General features: G+C 37.1%; 1 protein-coding gene across 1 annotated transcript in view; it reads right to left on the reverse strand.

Annotated features, from left to right (window-relative positions):
• The window catches only part of ARL6IP6 (ADP-ribosylation factor-like 6 interacting protein 6), a 44809-nt gene that overhangs the window by 21903 nt on the left and 3310 nt on the right, over positions 1 to 19596 (reverse strand). Inside the window, exon 3 of the mRNA XM_011943042.1 lies at positions 4112 to 4244. Coding sequence (XP_011798432.1) covers positions 4112 to 4244 — 133 coding nt within the window. The remainder of the gene's footprint in view (positions 1 to 4111; positions 4245 to 19596) is intronic.

A 19596-nucleotide genomic window follows, 5' to 3' on the forward strand; every position in this document is an offset into this window, starting at 1 on the left:
GCCGAGGTGGGTGGATCACGAGGTCAGGAAATCAAGACCATCCTGGCTAACATGGTGAAACCCTGTCTCTACCAAAAATACAAAAAAAAATTAGCTGGGCGTGGTGGTGGGTGCCCATAGTCCCAGCTATTCAGGAGGCTGAGGCAGGAGAATGGCATGAACCTGGGAGGTGGAGCTTGCAGTGAGCCAAGATCATGCCACTGCACTCCAGCCTGGGTGACACAGCGAGACTCTGTCTCAAAAAAAAAAAAAAAAAAGCATTCAGTTTTATTCATTCACAAAGACATGGTTTGGAATTGGAACTTACATTTAAAAGGGAGCAAAGCATAAAATCTCGGAAAATTTGCAGCCTGACAATGTGACAGAAAAGAAAAAACAATTTTCTGAGGTGAAATTCAAGCCAGCTGCAGCAATTTGCAGAAATAATGAGGAACCAAATGTTAACTGCCAAGACAATGGGGAAAATGTCTCCAGGGCATGTCAGAGGTCTTCACAGCAGCCCTTCCCATCACAAGCTGGGAGGCCTAGGAGAAAAAAATGGTTTCACGGGCCTTGCTGCTTTGTGCAGTCTCAGGACTTGGTACCCTGTGTCCCAGGTGTGGCTAAAAGGGGTCAATGTACGTCCCAGGCTGTTGCTTCAGAGGGTGCAAACCCCAAGCCTTGGTGGCTTACATGCGTTGTTGGGACTGCAGGTGCACAGAAGTCAAGAACTGAGGTTTGGGAACTTCCACCTATATTTCAGAGGATGTATGGAAATGCGTAGATGTTCATGTAGAGGTGTGCTGCAGGGGTGGAGCCCTCATGGAGAACCTCTTTGCTAGGCAGTGCAGAAGGGAAATGTGGGGTGGGAGCTCCCACACAAAGTCTCCTGTGGGGCACTACCTAGTGGAGCTGTGAGAAGAGGGCCACCAGAATGGTAGATCCACTGACAGCTTGTACCACGTGCCTGAAAAAGCTGCAGACTCTCAATGCCAGCCTGTGAAAGCAGCCAGGAGGGAGACTGTACCCTGTAAAGCCACAGGGGCAGAGCCGTCCAACATCATGGAAACCAACCTCTTGCTTCAGTATGACCTGGATGTGAGATATGGAGTCAAAGGAGATCATTTTGGAGCTTTAAGATTTGACTGCACTACTGAATTTCGGACTTGCATGGGCCGTAGCCCCTTTGTTTTGTCCAATTTCTCCCATTTGGCATGGGTGTATTTATAATGCTTGAACCGCCACTGCATCTTGGAAGTAATTAACTTGCTTTTGATTTTACAGGTTCATAGGCAGAAAGGACTTTCCTTGTCTCAGATGAGACTTTGGACTGTGGACTTAGGCGTTAATGCTGAAATCTGGGGGACTGTTGGGAAGGCATGATTGGTTTTGAAAGGTGAGAACATGAGATTTGGGAGGGGTCAGGGGCATAATAACATGGTTTGGCTGTGGCCCACCCAAATCTCATCTTGAATTGCAGTTCCCATAATTCCCATGTGTTGTGGGAGGGACCCTGTGGGAGGTAATTAAATTATGGGGGTGGTTACCCCCATGCTGCTGTTCTCATAATAGTGAGTGAGTCTCACAAGATCTGACAGTTTTATAAAGAGCAGTTCCCCTGCACATGGTCTCTTGCCTGCCATCATTTAAGATGTGCCTTTGTTCCTTCTTGGCCTTCCACCACAATTGTGAGGCCTTCCCAGCCATGTGGAACTGTGAGTCAATTAAAACTCTTTCTTTTATAAATTACCCAGTCTTGGGTATGTTTTTATTAGACAGCATGAGAACAGACTAATACACTAATAAATACATTGAAAATTGAGGCCCTTTATTAAATTGATTCTAATTTAATACAAAATGCAAAGATAATTTTTTAAAAAATTAGTTAAATGCCCTCAGAATAGCAGATCTTTAACAGAATACTAAAACCTTCTCTAACCCCAAAGGCTTCTTACATTTACAAGGTTAATGAATCGTGATGGTGGTAAAAGGGAAGGTGAAAGGGAAAATGATACTCTAGGAAGAGAGAACAGCAAGAGTAAAATCATGACATCTCAAAATTGCATAGTTTATGCGGGGGATGTCAAGCTAATCCGGTATGTGACTACAATATAGGGTGCAGTAGGGAAATAGCTGAGGTTGGAAAAGTAGGGTAAAGTCATTTGGGGAAGGACTGTTCTGCTATACTTAAGAGTTGGACTTTATTCTAAAGGCAATAGGAAAGCTATTGGCTTTTAACCAATAGAGGGCTAGATCTCTTTTTGTTAATGGAAAGACAGCAGTTCAGTTATACCTTGGTATCCACTGGGAGACTGGTTCCAGGATTCCCACAAATACCAAAATCCATGGATGTTCAAGTCCCTTATATAAAATGGCATGGCATTTGCCTATAGCATATGCACGTCCTCCCATCTACTTTAAATCATCTCTAGATTACTTATAATGCCTAATACAAAGTAAATGCTGTGTAAATAGTTGTTATACTGTTTTTTATGTGTATTACTTTTTATTGTTGTATTTTAATTTTTTTCCCCAAATATTTTTTATCCATGGTTGGTTGAATTAAAGGATGTGGAGCCCATGGATACAGAGGGCTGACTGTATATAAGGTGAATTAGAAGAGTGAAAACTTAGAGGAAAGAAGGCCAAGAAGTCAAGTACACTAGCCTTAAACAGTACAAAAACAGTGAAAATGCTAACAGGAAGCTTTCTAATGACATTTAAAAAGTCAGGAAGAAATGTACTTCATGAATGGACAAATACAATGAATAAGAATTTCAAGCCCTGGTGAGTGAAATGGGTGGATACTGATGGTTTCAAAGCAAAGACTGGAGTTTTAATCACTCTAAGTGCAAAATGTTTTCTGAAATCCAGGTAGCAAGGTCTATTAAACAGCAAGAAATGTGTGGCTAGAATTCAGGGAAGTGAGATATAAATATAAGGAAAAAATATGATTTCTTTTTGGTGATTTTTGAAATGAGTCTCATTACCTTAGATTTATACCTGTTATTAAAGTAAACTTCTAATTGAGTGGTACCCATGTAAACTACGGGATGGCACTGTAATGTTAGGCTTAACTCTTAGTCAATTTAGATTATTATTTATCCACCTCAAAAACACAGAACTAAAATTTGTTGGAAAGCATATGACTTTATGTTTCATATACAGATAGGGATTAAAACATTAAAAAAATATATATACACATAACACACATATATATAAATTCACATTTCATTTGAGGTCAAGCCAAAATTTTAAAAGATACATTTATAAGACAAAAAAAAATTGGGAGTTTACTAATAATGAAGGCTAGTAGTACCAATGATTATTAATAACTATAACTGGTATAACTTCACATTTATAAAGTCTCTCAAGTAAATGTTTTTATCTCTACAACCTGTCAATGAGGTAGGCTAGAGGTGGTAGTAACAACAATAGTATTAGAATAACATATATAAATTTAATATAATTTAGTTTCCTGTCTTCACATCCCCCCCAAATTTCTAGAATAAACTAGAGATCTTAGACGTTCTTATTTTGGAATTTATATTTAAAATTGTAACTTTCCTGGCATGAATAAACTAGATTAGAACACTACTGAATTTTCTAAAATTCTCTGAAACATGGAAAATATAGACCAAAGAAATTTAATACTGTTCCACTATGAAAAGTATCCAATCTGGTCCAGACATATAAATTGGGTACCATAAATGCTTGCTAATTATAACACAAAGTTAAAATCCTAAGGAAACGTCCAATCCAATTATGATGTTCTTATAAGTCTGACCATGTATGAACCTAGTAAAACTTTCAAATTGTTGGCATTAATTTTGCCTTTATAAACAGTTTTAAATCAAATTCCATTCCAAAGGACAAATACCCATCAAAGGTTCTTAGTTCTGAGATAATCCCCTGAATTTCAGTTTTTAGAAAACAAAGCATTACCTAGATATAGAATTTTAAATATTATTCTCATGTATCTAAAGGCTGAGCCTACAAGCTGAAAAGTCCTATGTTTGATAAAGACTGGAGCCTCAACATATTTCACAATCAGCCTCTTGCTTCTACATATTTTAGTATTTTCAAGTGTTGAAATGCATTTAAAAAATAAACAGGAAACAGGAATACTTACTTGAACCTGGCAGGTGAAAGAGGAGTAGGAGGAAACATTCCTGGTTCAAAAGAATCAAAGTAAGTCACTGTCCAAGAAAAGCTGCAACAGGAGAATCCAGCAGTTAGGGATATTATAAGTAGAGTCCAGAATCCTTAACAGGAAAAGAGGGCGGAAAAAAGTAAATTATTAACACCAAAACAATTTAAATTAAACCAGTATTCTCATGTTCATATCATGTATATTTCTCATCTTCGAAATTATATGGACCTGATATTATAACAGATTTGAACTTACTGCAAGCTAACTTATGTAGAAATAAGTATACATTACTAAGGCACAACTAGAAGTCATATCATTGAATATTTTAATTAAATGATAAATGTGGAAAAAAAGGGTAAGTTCAACAAGAACATAACATCTTCAGTTTTATGAAATTCAACTACAGAAAACATGGTTATAACATTTCACTAGACTCTTAAGATGTCTTAAGGCCAGAAAAGGTGGCTCATGCCTGCAATCACAATGCTTTGGGAGACTGAGGTGGATGGATGGTTTGGGGCCAGGAGTTTGAGGTTGCAATGTGCCTCAATTGCACCATGGCACTCCAGCCTGGGAAACAGAATGAAACCCTGTTTCAAAAAAGAAAAAGAGGTCATCAGATTTTTCATTTAATTTCATAAATCATACCTTGCTATCTTTACTATTTACAGTACTAAGTGATTCCCTTCATTCCACACCATGCACTTTCGAAACATGCCTCAATTTGGGGGTATCTCCTCTTTACAGTTTTCTTGTGAACATCATAAACCTATTCTGATTCTTTAACCTTGCTCAGTATACGAACAAAAGTTGCCTCCTGATTTACAAACGTGTGGGACCCTAGATTTTATTTGCACTGAGTTTGGAACTGTATTTTCTCACAGAAGTCAAGTCAAAAGAACAATAGTATAATGGACTTAAGGAAAAAGCGTTGAGAAGAATAGGAGACATAAAGGAAAAAGAAAGGAGTAAGTTAAAGGTTTTCAGATACTATTCATAACCCATTAATAATAATAAAAGAACAATGAATGTTCTGTGGTTATAGGAAGACAGGAAATACTGATATTTAAGTGGCCAACTCCTTTTAGTAAGAAGTACAGTTTTATTTTGATGTCAAGTTTTCAAAAATTTTACAAATTAACTCACTTATTCATCCACTCAATCTGTATTGAGGGGCTACTATGTGTTGGTTATTGTGCTAGGTGATGGGGATATAGCGGTGAGCAAAATAAAAAAGATAGCTGTCTTCATGAAGTAATTCTAGTGGGACAGAAATAAAACATGTAAATAAATTAACGAGATAACTATATATTGTGATAACTATTTTGAATAAATAAGATGTTACCACTTTAAGGAGGTAACATCAGAATTCAAATTGAAAATGTGAGCCTATTTTTCTTGGAAGAATAATAGTTAATTCTAAAATTCACATGAAATAATAAGCAAAAAGAGACTACTCCAACCAGATATTGAAATATTATAGGAACTGAATACCTAAAACAGTGCGTACTGATACACAAACAGATGACAGGGCCGGGTGTGGTGGCTCATGCCTCTAATCCCAGCACTTTGGGAGGCCGAAGCAAGAGGATTACTTGAGGTCAAGAGTTTGAGACCAATCTGGCCAACATGGCGAAACCACCTCTACCAAAAATACAAAAATTAGCTGGGCATGGTGGTACATGACTGTAACCCCAGCTACTCGGGAGACGGAGGCAGGAGAATCACTTAAACCCAAAAGCAGAGGTTACAGTGAGCTGAGATAGCACCACTGCACTCCAGCCTGGGCGACACGGTGAGACTCTTTCTCAAAAACAAACAAACAAACAAAACGAAGCAGAATACAAGATTTGCAAGAAGGCGGAGGAAGGCCCAAATAGATTAATAAAAAATGTTACTAATTCAAGGGGGTGACCACTTACAAAAAGGAAAAGAAACTGGATCCATACCAGGTACCCTATACCAGACTAAATTCTAAAATGTACCAAATAATCTAAATATAAAATTGTAGAGGGAATTCCTGGAAAAGTCATTTATAGCCTTGGAGGGATAAAGGCCTTTCTAACCATGATACAAAAATTCATGACCCATATAAGACACAGAATTTCTACTATATACAGTCAGCCCTTCCTATCCACAAGTTCCATATCTGGAATTCAACCAACCTTGGATGAAAAGTATTTGGAAAAAAAAATAAAAATAACAATACAACAATAAAAATAATATCTATCAAAACCAATACAGTATAACAACTATTTACATAACATTTACATTATATTAGGTACTACAAAGAGTAAATGGGAGGATGTGCATAGGTCATACACAAATATTATCCAATTTCATATAAAGGACTTGAGGATCCAGATTTTGTTATCCACCGGGGGTCCTGGAACCAATTCCTCACAGATATTCAGGGACAACTGTATACAGGTAAACACACATACTACTATATATGCATAGCAACATAAAATGTCAAATTGAATGACAAAAAATTTTTAAATAAAACATACCTTTGCAACTTACAGCACAAGGGAAAACTTCCTGTTAATACAAGTAATTCCTAGAAACCAATAAAAAAAAAAAGACCAGCAATCCAAAACCCAAATATAAAAAGTTAAATGCAATTGCAGAATAAAAACTATAAATGTTAAAACATGAACAGATGCTCAATACCATTAATAATCAGAGAAATTAGGTATCATTTTTTCATCATCAACTGACAAAAATCAAAAAGCTGGATAACATTCTCTGATGCTGAGGCTGTGAATAAACAGAAACTCTTCATGCATGGCTGTTTTGGAGAGTAAATTGTTATAATTTCTATGGAGAGCAGTTTGGCAGCATCTGCTAAAATGATGCACGTATATGTTCTTTACTCCAGTAATTTTATATGTCTTTAGGACAACATACCTCTGTATAATATACAATTATACATATATATCTTTGTATATTATAATATACAAACCTCTATAAAATGACATATATACAAGATTGTTCTCTGTAGCTTTGTTTGTAATAACATAGATTGGAAACATAAATAATCAGTAATGAAGGTAAAGAATTGGTTAAGTATATCCATACAATAGAATAATATGCAGCTAGAAAAATGAATGAGGAACCTCTTTAGGTACTGATATGGAAAGATCCTGAAAATATACTGGTGAGCTCAAAACTGAAAGTTCAGAACAGCTCTCTGCATTTGTATAAATAGGGGGAAATATGCATTATACACATACATATATGCATATGTTGTATATATGAAGAAATGTATATTGTACTTAGATATTTTAAAAACTTTCTGGAAGGATGTAAGAATTTAATATTGGTTCTCTGTGGAGGGAGGGAAAGAGTGGTTGGGAGAAAAGAGTAAGCCTTTTCAGTCTATATTCTTTTATACTTTTTGAATTTTGACCCATATGACTATTCTACCTATTCAAAATAGAACTAAGTAAACTTGTAAAAAAATTTTCAGTCGGGTAGTCCTTTTTGAACAGACGAGCAGCAGGGCGGTTTTATCAGAATCTTTGTGGACTCGTTTTTAAACTGTGTCTGTAAAACAGGTTTCTGAAGAGTGTGTTCCATGCCTCAAGAATACAGCAATAGGCCGGCGCAGTGGCTCAAGCCTGTAATCCCAGCACTTTGGGAGGCCGAGACCGGCGGATCACGAGGTCAGGAGATCGAGACCATCCTGGCTAACACGGTGAAACCTCATCTCTACTAAAAACACAAAAAACTAGCCGGGCGAGGTGGCAGGCGCCTGTAGTCCCAGCTACTCGGGAGGCTGAGGCAGGAGAATGGCGTAAACCCGGGAGGCAGAGCTTGCAGTGAGCTGAGATCTGGCCACTGCACTCCAGCCTGGGGGACAGAGCCACGCCATCTCAAAAAAAAAAAAAAAAGAATACAGCAATAGTTGAGAACACTAGCGGATGACTTACGAATTATCGTATTTCCCGACTACACAAAATTATCCACCAGTCTTATTTTAGCAAGAAGCAGGTAAAAAGTACATGCAGTGGCCTAGTTGCAAATCTTGTGAAGCTTTTAACAGACTGAAAAAACTGTTAAAGTACAGACTCAAAAGAATTACTAATGGCAAGTGTGGTAAATTATTTCTCCTGATAGTTCCCTCCTCCCCCTCCCACCTCCCACCTGTTAAAGAGCTAATGGGCTCTGTGTTCATTACCCCAGAAGAGGGATGTGGCAAAGCAGAAAGAAGAAATAGCCTGTTTTCCTACTACTTCTACACTGCACAATATTTACGGAAACTAGTGTACAGATATAATCAGGGATGGGGTGTAGATAAACAGAAAATGTCTTGAATGCACAGCAAAGACAATGAGTTGATTGGAGTACAGATAAAATGTTTGTGGGGAACAGGGAAAAAGAGAGTGAGGGGCTTACCAACAAGTGAGAAAGATTTCCTTAGTTTAAATAAAGTATGTTGTATGCATGTTTGCACTTATGTGTGTAAATGGGGAAAGGGAGTAGTGCTACAGGGGCTTCCTAAGCATCTAGAAAAGTCCACGCAAAACCATACATAGAGCATAGCTGTGTACAGTATCTCAGTAGGTAAGTACAGAGCCATGCCTACGGAAGCCTCTGCCCTAAGCCTGGCATAGAAACGTCACATGGTCATGCGCCTGGAAGTTGCTACATCTGAAAGACCATCCTGACCACAATAAAAGATATTTCAATAGTCACTTTAGCAAATGTCTTGAGGATTAGTCTGCACCTTCACCCCAATATCCTGGCACAGTATCCACCTCTAGCACCTCAACTCAAGCTGGAATTGGGTGAATACAACCTTAGAATAATCTTCCTACCAACCCATCAGGATAGAGGGTCAAAAAAAAAATGTAAGATTTAGTCTACAACTTATGGGTTGCTATATTGCCAAATAGCTCTTATTTGCTATTATTTAGATGACTATGTCTAAAGAGGGGAGAAAATAATTGACAAGTTTACTCAAAGTTTAACATACTTCTCCAGAACAAAGATGGTAGTTAAGAAAAATAAAGTGTTTTGGGACTGCTATAGAATGATGAAACTTCTAGGTAAGTGAGGAAAGACACAAAGTGGCATAATCAAATGTGAGGCTTTCTAAAGCCTGTGAAACTTTTTCACTTGAGTGCTTTAATAGGGTACCTGTCAAATTTAATACAAGAATATTCGTTTTTCCAAAATCACTATTCCACAATCTAAGTACTTACTTCGCATTGAGCATTTTAATTATTTTATGTTCATTTTAAACTAATCAAAAGCCACATTATGGGTAAGTCAGGTCACAACGATGGGGTAAAAAAAGTACATTGCAACATTGTGGTCTAGAAGTGTTTATGATTCGGGCAATTACCCAATTCATCTGCAAATAAGCAGAAAAGCCACAGAAATTGGTAACTCCCAACAACTAAATTTGTTACAAGTCAGTACCTGCAAAATCCTCATGCTAAAATGTTAACGTTTTATAAACTCATTTTAGAAAGTATTCACAACTTTAAAAAGGATATAAAAATGAAAGTGTATTAAATGAAATTCTTCCTTCCTCAGTTTGCCAATTTCACTCCTAAAAGCGATCAGGTTAAGCGTCTGTTGTGCATCTTTCCAAAAATTATATACATATCTAGGTAATATAGGTACATATATGGAGATAATTATATATAAAACATATATATATATTCTCAGTTTATTTTCCACAAGTGGGATTCTCACCAGGAAAATGGTTCTGCATTTTGCTTTTTTCACATATTCTGGAGACCTTTTGTATCATACCCATAGCCAAAGTACTGTTGTATATTTTTATTCTAGTTTTTCTCTATTACAAACAATACTATGAGGAACATTCTTGTATTTAGGGGTACAGTTGTATAAGGTGATAGATGTTACAAATTTCCATAAGAACTGCTGCCAAACGTTGCAGGCTTTTAAAGAAATACACACATCCTTTGTTCTTCTCTACAGCTCAATATTCATCAGTTGATGAAATGATGTGTGCGCATATATATATACCTGTTTAGATATATGTGTATATACAGATAAACATATACCTCTTCATAGTCATCTAAATAACAGCAAATACGTATATGTATACACATAAACGTATATATATACACACACGCACACATATATACATATAGACAGAGTCTGGCTCTGTCCCCCAGGCTGGAGCGCAGTGGCGTGACCTCGGCTCACTGCAACCTTGGCCTCCCAGGTTCAAGCAATTATCTGGCTCAGCCTGCCAAGTAGATGGGATTACAGGCGCCTGCCAACACACCTGGCTAATTTTTGTTTTTAATAGAGACGAGGTTTCAGCATCTTGACCAGGCTGGTCTTGAACTCCTGACTTCGTGTTCCACCCGCCTTGGCCTCTCAAAGTCCTGGGATTACAGGTGTGAGCCACTGCACTCGGCCGAAGTGATGTATATTAATTTTTATTTTTTTTTGAGAAGGAATCTCGCTCTGTTGCCAGGCTGAGTGCAGTGGTGCGATCTCGGCTCACTGCAACCTCCACCTCCCAGGTTCAAGCGGTTCTCCTGCCTCAATCTCCAGAGTAGTTGGAACTAAGGTGTGAGCCACCACACTCAGCTAATTTTTGTATTTTTAGTAGAGACAAGGTTTCACCATGTTGGCCAGGCTGATCTCGATCTCTTGACCTCATGATCCGCCTGCCTTGGGCTCCCAAAAGTTTTGGGATTCCAGGCATGAGCCACTGCATCTGGCCAATGATATGATGTATGTTAATCTTTTCCATTAATTGAAACCTCTTAGGCTGTTCTCACCCAAAGCAAAAACAGGGATGGGTAGGAATTTCCTATCCCAATCCCTTTGTGGTAATTTTATACACACTTATCTAAGGGTATATTTGTTTTGGCTTATTTTTCAAAATAAGCTATTCTGGTTTCAGGGAATAGTTACTCCTCTAAAAATAGGCTGGCAACTTTATTTCTATAAAACCTTCCAGCAAAAAAGGCTGTTATATGCTCTAAATATTTTCATTTAGTTTAACAGTTTAAGCTTACAGGGATGAGGCAACTTTCAAGAAGTTTTATGAAGTTAGATCCAGAGGCACCAACTTACACATATTATATATAATCAGAATATACCAGAAAAAAAAAAAAAAACTCTTATGGTTCCTATACTAGGGAAGGGTTTCTTATTAAAGAAGTGTTAGGCAATCAGTTGCACATACTTCATAAAACTTCATAACAATGGGATTAAATGTGACTGTATACTAGTAATTCCCAGGTCCTGTGAAAGAGCTTCTGACATTTGAAATATTTCAATAAACTGGTATACTTATATTATGAATACAATGCAGTCATGAAGAAAACGAGGTAGATCAACGTATAGTGATACAGAATATACTCCAAAAGGCATTTTAACAAGGCTGCAAAATATACATGATTCCAATTATATTTTTTCTCTTTTTTTTTTTTTTTTTGGAGACAGAGTCTCGCTGTCACCCAGGCTGGAGTACAGTGGCCGGATCTCAGCTCACTGCAAGCTCCGCCTCCCGGGTTCAAGCCATTCTCCTGCCTCAGCCTCCCGAGTAGCTGGGACTACAGGCGCCGGCCACCACGCCCGGCTAGTTTTTGTATTTTTTAGTAGAGACGGGGTTTCACCGTGTTAGCCAGGATGGTCTCGATCTCCTGACCTCGTGATCCGCCCGTCTCGGCCTCCCAAAGTGCTGGGATTACAGGCTTGAGCCACCGCGCCCGGCTATATTTTTTCTCTAACAGTGGAAAAAACATGTATTTTAAGTGACTATACATATGTAAATAAACAGAAAAAATATGTAAAAAGACACACAAGTAGATTGGTGAATGCCTTTGCTCTAATTGTTGGAATTTTTCCTAGTGAGATTAAATTACTTATATAATACATTTTATGATACTAAAAATGAAAATACAATACAATCATGCACTGTTTGATGACAGGGATGTGTTCTGAGAAATGCATCATTAGGTGATTTTGTCATTGGTCATACATCGTAAGAGTGTACTTACAAAAACCTAGGTGTACAGCCTACTACACACCCACAAGCTAAAAGTTATAGTCTATTATTCCAATGCTACAAACCTGTGTGGCATGTTACTATACCAAATACTGCAGGCAACTGTAACACAACAATAAGTATTTGTGTATCTAAACATATTTAAATATAGAAAAGGTATAGTAAAAATACTGTATAAAATATGGTACACCTGTATAGGGAACTTACATGAATGGAGCTTACAGGACAGGGAGTTGCTCTGGGTCCATCAGTGAGCAAGTGACTGATGAGTGGAGGTGAAGGCCAACGAGAGTACTGTCCACTACTACAGACTTTATAAACATTGTACACTTAGGCTACACTCAGTTTATTTAAACATTTTCCCCTCTTCATTAATAAATTAAACTTAGCTTACTATAACTTTACTTTATAAACTTTAAAATTTAACTTTTTTACCCTTTTCTACTAACAGTTTAAAACAAAAGCACTTACAGCTGTGCAAAAATGTTTTTCTTTATACCATTCCTCTATAAGCTTCTATTTTTAATTTTTTAATTTTTAAACTTCTTTGTTGAAATCTAAGACACATACACATTAGCCTAGGCCTACACAGGGTCAAGATCACCAATATCACCGTTTTTCACTGTCACATCTTTTTCCACTGAAAGGTCTTCAAGGACAACAACACGCATGAAACTGTCATCTCCTATGATAACAATGCGTTCTTCTGGGTAACTCCTGAAGGACCTGCCTGAAGCTGTTTTACAGTTAACTTTTTTTAAGCAGAAGGAATATAATCTAAAACAATAAAAAGCATAGTAAATACATAAACCAGTAACATAATTGTTTATCAAGTATTATGTACTATACAAAATTGTGTGTGTGTGTTTTTTTTAAATGACTGGAAGGTTATATAAAACCAGATTTGTAATAGGTTGGTTTATACCAGCATCAAAACCAACATATGAGTAATATAGTGTACTATCAAGTTAGGACAGCTGCAATGCCACTAAATAGGAATTTTTCAGCTCCACTGTAATCTTTTTTTTTTTTTTTTTTTGAGACGGAGTCTCGCTCTGTCACCCAGGCTGGACTGCAGTGGCCGGATCTCAGCTCACTGCAAGCTCCGCCTCCCGGATTCACGCCATTCTCCTGCCTCAGCCTCCCAAGTAGCTGGGACTACAGGCGCCCGCCACCTCGGCCGGCTAGCTTTTTGTGTTTTTTTTAGTAGAGACAGGGTTTCACCGTGTTAGCCAGGATGGTCTCGGCCTCCCAAAGTGCTGGGATTACAGGCTTGAGCCACCTCGCCCGGCCACTCCACTGTAATCTTATGGGACCACCATCATACAGGCATATATGCAGACCACTGTTGACCAAAATGGTATGTTATATGGCTGTACTTAGGTAACTTTAAAAGTTGTAAAAACTATTACCAGTTGGCTACTAATAAAACTTAGATGTATGATATGCATGAAACTAACCAACAACTTTTAAATGTTTATGTAAGCAAATGTTTTCAACTTTATTAGATTCTATAGTTTTCTAACTTGAGAGGATGACCATTATTTTAAATAATTTGGTATCCTCACTAAATTACATTCTGTAGATAGCTCAAGTCTTTAAATCCCTAGAGCAAAATGTCTCTCTACATGTAAAGGCACAAGTGCAGGAGCAGAGCAAAGTGGTCTCCCCTTTCCTGCCAGCGCAACATGAGCACAGTGGGTGCACAGAGTGCATAGTAGCTATAGTAGTTACACTGGTTAAGGCCTTCACCCAATCACCTGCCCACCTGCAACCCAGCCTGTAACATTTCTACTCTTCCTGTTGAAACAGATGAGGAAGGTGACCCTCTGAGAGATGAAGTGACTGAAATGTGAAAAATAAATAACACCTGTAGTTCCCAATGCTGGTAAATCATTAGATTCACATGGGAAAGTTAAAAAACAAACAACAACAAAAAACCCCAACACTTTTATTACAGGTTATTTCAAACACAGAAAAAAAGTTGAGAGAAGACGATAAAACTCATATGCCAGTCATCCAGCTTTAAACAATTAACTCATGGGCAATCCTGTTAAATTTATATTCTCCTCTGAAGCTTGTAATCTTCAGTATAACAGGGAAAACACTCATCACTATTTTTATTTACCATATAAGTCCAACAAGGTTTTTTATTTCCTTTATTTTCATGACACTTGAAGAATAATTTAGAGAGCAAAAAGACAGCGGGAAAAAAAACTTTGTTAAAAATTTTCATAAGAAACACAGCAAATCCGAATTTCAATTCCCAGTTTCCCTAAAGTTACGTACACCAAAAATGGGCATGACCTGAGTACAAATAATTGCTTAGTAACTTCATGTATGAATCTACAACATATTCATCTTGTAAATACCACTTCCAGATTTCAGATACATCTCAAATTGGTTACAGCTTGTCATTATTCCTGCTTTTTTCTTTTTGCATCACCAAAACACAATGTTTGAAGGAATGTTTAAGCCTTTCATGGCTTATTTTGATGAAAAGAGGACAACAATCTTCTTTGCTCCATAATTTGTAACACATTTTCATTTTTAGATTACAAACAATTCAAATGGTCAACCCAATAATTTTTTTGCATTTTTTTCCAAATCACTTTGCATACACATCTGCCCTTAGCATCTGTCCACTTAGAAACAGTATCAAACAAATTAGGATGCAGATCTCATAAAATATGAAAAAAATACTGGCATATATCCTTTTAGCAAAAAGGGATGGTGTGTGTTGTTCTTGCCTGAAGTCCTTTCCACTGAATGACTAACTGGATGAGAATACTATATTCTTCTGAAAAGAGCCAGATAGTAAATATTTTCGGCTTTGCAAGCCATAGGTCTTTGTCACAACTACGCAACTATGCTGCTGTAGAGGAAAGTAGTCATAGAAAATAGATACAGCAATAAGCAAGGTAGTACTACAGTAAGAATTAAGAAACATGTAGGCTTGTGCTACAGTAAGACTTAAAGTCTTAGGAAAGTCTTACTGGAATCCTAATTCCATCGTAATTATTTTATTCTTTTGAGCATACTTGAGAATTGAAGAGTAATATTAAAATAATTTCTAAAATAATGAAATAGGAGAATGTTTTGAGAAAGAGCAATATGTGACCACTAAAATCCCAAAATGTATTTTAAATTTACAAAAGTGTCCAATAGACCAATGTGGTAATTTCAAGATCAAATAAATTTCATGAGAAATATAGCTCAGTTTTCTTTATTCTTTTGAAGTTCCCTAAGAAAGAGTAAGTCATGAAATTTCAATCCTTACAAACAGAACTGCTCGACATAATTCAGAAATGAAAAATGGTCCAGTGAGTCCTGATTGTAAAGCATACACTGACACATACTGCCAACTAAGTGACTTTGATTTAGTAGATAATTATGGGGTGTGAGATTTTGTAAAAGCAAAAAAAATCTCCAGGGTCTTTTTGTTTTTTGTTTTTTTTTAATGCCAGGTTTGGGAACTACTAGGCCAGTGGTTCTCAAAGGATATATAGCCCCCTAAGTAGCAGCATCAGCACCACCTCAAAACTTGTCAGAAATGAAAATTCTTGGGCTCCATCTCACACTACTGAGTCAGATATTCTGCACCACGTGAAGAGCAGCAAAAATTTATCTTTCAGGTGATTCTGATGCCAGCTAACTTTTGACTTCATTAGCCTAAGACACGTCCCTCCCAACCACCAAAGTTGGACTAGGGAGTACCACACGATGTCAATCAAATTTATTGAGATTTAAGGGTCCTAATGTCTGGTTCTTATTACTGCTTTTATGTGTTAAGAAGAGTCCTGTAATGATTTCATGACTAATAATTTAGATGCACATGGCTAATTCTTGCTGATAACCCATTCTTTTTCTGCCTTGCTATACTACTTAGACTATCTATGGCATAAAAATTATAACATATACTTCCTTGAGTTTTGGTTTAGAAGAAAATAACATTGATGGATACAGTGTAGTTGAGAATACTAGAGGAAATAACACACAAATTAATGGTTTTTGGCACATTGTAAAAGTGCAATAAATGGAGTTATCGTTCATTATTGAAACATACTATTCTCTAAACTTAAATTTGTGCTTTCTCTTCATCAAAGTTTTTCTCATTGCAAGTTACACTTACACATTGTAGAAAATAAAAATAATAAAAACAACCAATCAATTTGGAAACCGAGATAAACTAACATTTTGATTATATCCTTCCAGTCCTTTTTGGCTTATTTTTTTTTTCTTTTTTTTTTGGTCTCAGTCATTATTTCTTAAATAATACAAATACATAATACAATTTTACAAAAATTGTGCTACAGAATAGGATAGTTGACTTTCTAGATGAAATAGAGCTACCCCACCCAGCCGCAGATAGCACTCTAACATTTCCTTAATAGAGTATAGGTTCAAATAATAAAGCCCACACACTGGCTAAAAAGTTCAAGTTCAGAGTTTCAGTCAATTTTCATTGTAAGGATGAAACTGAGTTTTACTTAACCTGTGTTTTTTTAAGAGAATGGGCCACCTCCAATACATCCTCTCTTGGACATTTTTTAACACTTCTAACGTTCTGTATCATGATATCATGATGGCCGAAACAAAATCTACAGGTGCTTTTTAAAAAGCAAGTCCCTAAGTGATTGTTACCCACACCAAAATGAGAATTGTGCTGCTATAATCTGTTCTTACTGAGTGCTATGCCAACGTTGGACTAGGATTAAATTGCAATTAAATTCTACAGTGTACAAAATTTTTATCAGTCTGTCTAGAAACAGAAAGAGAACTCTTTCATGGTAGAGCAGTTACTGTGCTCATATTGCTTTTTCTAAAAACCAAACTACTTTCAAAAAAAGAATTGAGGCAATTTGCAGTAAATTTTAAATATGAGTCATGGAAATATTAAGATAACAGCATGTACAGGCAATAATAAGTATGCCATAAAATAAAGAGCAAGATACAAAACAATCAAACATCATTATATTTGGCTATGAGGTTCCTAATAAACAGGGCAAAATAAATAGTGAAATACAATAAAATCATTATTGGCCGGGCGCGGTGGCTCAAGCCTGTAATCCCAGCACTTTGGGAGGCCGAGACGGGTGGATCATGAGGTCAGGAGTTCGAGACCATTCTGGCTAACACGGTGAAACCCCGTCTCTACTAAAAATACAAAAAACTAGCCGGGCGAGGTGGCGGGCGCCTGTAGTCCCAGCTACTCGGGAGGCTGAGGCAGGAGAATGGCGTAACCCAGGAGGCGGAGCTTGCAGTGAGCTGAGATCCGGCCACTGCACTCCAGCCTGGGCAACAGAGCGAGACTCCGTCTCAAAAAAAAAAAAAAATCATTATCATCTGATAAAAGGCTGCACGGTACTTTTCCCAAAAGTAATGGATGACTTCAATAACATTTTCTTATTAAATATTTCAACTTGTTTCTTCAAGTGAAAACTTTCTTATTAACTGTAAGAAGGATATAACTTCATAGGCATCTCCTCAGTGGTAAACTAATAAGGCAATTTTTCTTGATATCTAAGTTAATCAACTCGGTGTCGATTTAGATGGAAGTCAAGTTTGAGAGAACCATCCTACCTTTTCAGCTATCAATTATCTCAAGAGGGGTTTTATCTCCAGAGGACAGTAGTCAATTCAAAACATTCTGTAAATAGGCTAACTTGTATTTTTCTTGAAAACAGTAGAGATTGCAGCTTAGAGAAAAAGCAGGTGTTACCACAATCACCTCCATCTTTTGTTTTCTTTTGAGTCGGAGTCTTGCTCTGTCTCAGAGGATAGAATGCAGTGGCACGATCTTGGCTCACTACAACCTCCACCTCCCCAGTTTAAGTGGTTCTCCTGCCTCAGCCTCCCGAGTAGCTGGGATTACAGGCCTGTGCCACCATGCTCAGCTAATTTTTTTTGGTATTTTTAGTAGAGGCGGGGTTTCACCATGTTGTCTGGGCAGGTCTCCAACTCCTAACCTCAAGTGATCTACCTGCCTCAGCCTCCCAAAGTGTTGGGATTACAGGTGTGAGCCACCGCACCCAGCCAATTACCTCAATCTCATAAGAGCTTAATCATCTTGGCCCTGTTTCACTGAAACAGATTTTTAAAAATCCCTCTTCTGGTAGAGATGACTATTCTCTATCCACATGTTATAATACATACATCTGCTATAACTATTCTTTAAAATTAACCCCCAGGAAACTGATCGAATTAGCCCATTAAATGATATTAACTATTTTTATTCTCCATCTGACCACTGGAACACCGGCTCAAAATAATGAGCTTTGTTTTGGCATAGCTGTTGGGTTTTTTTTCCACCATAAAGATACAACACTTTCTGCTCATTCCTGACTCTTGATAGTAAATTCATGCCATTAGCAAAATCTTAATGATTTTCCTATTTGCTGTAAAAATATAACTATCTATCACGCATACCTAAAAGCAATATGGGATTATTTAATCCTAAGTGGAAGAGGAAGCAGGACCATGTCAAAAGACCTATCACATTCCTTTTGATATTGAGCAAGCCATTCCTTCAGATAATAACTGCCACTCGTTCTATTCCTAAATGAGAAATCAGGACAACTTTTAAACAGCAAAAGGTTTACAATTCATGCCTAGTTCATAAGATTCTGTTTCCACTGCATCAAGAGGTGACAGATCAATAAAAGCTCTGAGAAGCCTAATAATCTTGGCTTATTTTCAGAAATAAAACAGTGGAAAAACGTACACTGATAAAATGAGTAACTAAAAAGTATGTTTTCTCATGCAAGAAGTGGACACGAACAGACAAAAGTTTCCATGCAATATCCAGGGAACCAACTTCTTTGTAATTTGAAGATAAAGGGTTCATGTTTCTTTCCCCTTCTGCCAAAATAAGGTACACTATACTTAGTGTCACCATAAGGGTGATTAGCCATAAAGTGGTAGATTAGAGGGTTTAGGAAAGATTGGGAAAGGGGAGGACATGTGTCATAGTATCTCAACCACCTATCTACAGTGACCAAATCAAATGATTTAATTTAAAGTGATCATATCAAATGACTTACTTGATTAATTTGATCGAATGTAGAGTGATTAAGTTTGATCTCCCCTCCCCAATTTAGAGTGATCAAAGCAAACTGGAGTAAAACATGCTGGACAGGTAAAGTTTTTAACTCTTCAGAGTCATTTTGGTGGAGAGAAATATAGAATAACCTTTTTCTCTGGAAACCTGTGAACTATAGCATTCTACATACACTGCAGAAACTGAGGTCTGACTCATTAACCTGTGCAACGATGGTCAATGCTTAAAAAAAAGTTGCACATAAAAATATTGGAACTTAAATTCCTCCTGAAACCTACGTAAGACATTATTTACCTTCACTAAGTTAGTGAAGAAGTTCTTTTGTTTTTAAATTCCTGAGAAGAGTTGCGGGAAGCCTCTTCCAGAAAGTAATTAGAAAATGTTAAATATTCT

This window comes from Colobus angolensis, unplaced genomic scaffold (assembly GCF_000951035.1).
Source record: "Colobus angolensis palliatus isolate OR3802 unplaced genomic scaffold, Cang.pa_1.0 Scaffold215, whole genome shotgun sequence".
In the NCBI taxonomy this organism is placed as follows: Eukaryota; Metazoa; Chordata; class Mammalia; order Primates; family Cercopithecidae; genus Colobus; species Colobus angolensis.